This window comes from Merops nubicus, unplaced genomic scaffold (genome assembly GCF_000691845.1).
Source record: "Merops nubicus isolate BGI_N331 unplaced genomic scaffold, ASM69184v1 scaffold10540, whole genome shotgun sequence".
Classification (NCBI taxonomy): domain Eukaryota; kingdom Metazoa; phylum Chordata; class Aves; order Coraciiformes; family Meropidae; genus Merops; species Merops nubicus.
In genome coordinates this window covers 17877-19378 of record NW_008583551.1, presented here as the reverse complement: position 1 = coordinate 19378, position 1502 = coordinate 17877, and the positions used below count along the sequence as shown (strand labels likewise).

The 1502-nt window shown below is 37.0% G+C and overlaps 1 protein-coding gene across 1 annotated transcript in view; it reads right to left on the bottom strand.

Moving 5' to 3' along the window:
• Positions 1-226: 226 nt before the first annotated feature.
• Positions 227-1502, bottom strand: part of ZNF507 (zinc finger protein 507) — an 18436-nt gene continuing 17160 nt past the window's right edge. The window contains exons 5-6 of the mRNA XM_008941204.1: positions 722-856; positions 227-590 (exon numbers count right to left, since the gene is read on the bottom strand). Of these exons, the coding sequence (XP_008939452.1) occupies positions 227-590; positions 722-856 (499 nt within the window). The remainder of the gene's footprint in view (positions 591-721; positions 857-1502) is intronic.

Here is a 1502-nt window from a genome sequence, read left to right as displayed (position 1 = left end):
AGAAATAACAGGTTAAAATGGATCATTCTATTCCCCACTCCTTGTATTTATCTCCTAAATGATCGATCGGTCCCTGGTTACAATACTGTACTCCTACTGAAACAAGGACTCGGGATGGGAAATCAAGTTTCGTTTGCAAACCTTCTCTTTAGCTTTCTCAGGCAAAAATTAGCAAAGACAGAAAATCTTCACTATAGGAAACCCTCTCTTTAACTTACTGCTTTGCCTAGTTAGGGCTCTGAGTTGTGCTGTGGTCCTTATTTAAAATGATGTTTATGATTTCACCCTCATGTTCTTTCATATGATCGAGGAGATTTTCTTTGTTGGTAGACTCGAAACCACAAATGCAGCAGCAGAAGAGAAGAACACAGTATTCTGTGGCAAGGTGGGGTAGAGTGGAGTTCTTTTCTAAACTGCAAGAGGTATTCATCAAGTTAGGTTTTTCATTTTCATCAGAACCTGAAATTTCATTTGGAGTCTGGTTTATAGGCTCTGTAAAAGACACCAGGTTGTCTGAACTTCCTAGTATAGGCACTGCACTTTCATCTGTGCCTTCTAATAGGGTTTTGTCAGGAAGCTGTCCTTGAAACCTGAAATAATAATAAAAAACAAAACAAATATCAAAACATACAGTTGCTTTTTGACAGGAACTTTATTTTGGATCAGAGTTGTGTCCCTTGAAAATTCTAGATGATATGGCTTGAAAGTAAGTCAGACATACCTGCTGCTCTGTGAAATCGCATCATTAATAGCCTTGTTCACTTGTTCATAGTTATAATTTTGGTCACTTGCATGTTTCCACATGTGGGACTTCAGAGATGGAGGATGGCTACATACATAACCACAGAGAGAACATCTAGGGAAAAAACATGCAGAAGGAAAAAGTGATATATTTAGAAGTTAATTCTTTTTAGTTTAGTAATGGATTAGATCTTCTAAAAGCACAAACAAACAGATACATGTCAATCCGCTTCTCAGTTCCCCTTTTCAGTTTCATAACTATGTTAAGTTAGTTTGCAAAGTTTCATCCTGAAATGTAAGATTATTTTTAAAATCTGAGAATGGTTAAGTTTGCTTTCTTCTGACTTCTTAAACAACTGAACTAAAATCTTACCTGTTTGGCCTCTTAAAACTGTTTAAATAGCAAAAAAATGGAATAGTCTGATGACTGCAAAAACATGAAATACATCAGTGTGGTATCTGGCAGGCAGGTAGTGAGCTCTCTTTGTCATTGTTCTGAACCAAGCAGAAGCTGTGTAATTAGCACTAATAATTTCAACTGAACTAATATGATCTTTCCTGGTGGAGCATATATTAGTTTACTGAAGGATTACAGAATTATTGAAGTTGGAAGGGACCTCTTGAGATCACCTAGTCTGATCCACCTGCTCAAGCAGTATCAGCTACAGCAGGTTGTCAAGAACAGTCTCCAGTCAGATTTTGAATATGTTCACAGACTGAGATTCAGACAGGTGAAAATTTTGTTTTCCATCAGCTTGGGT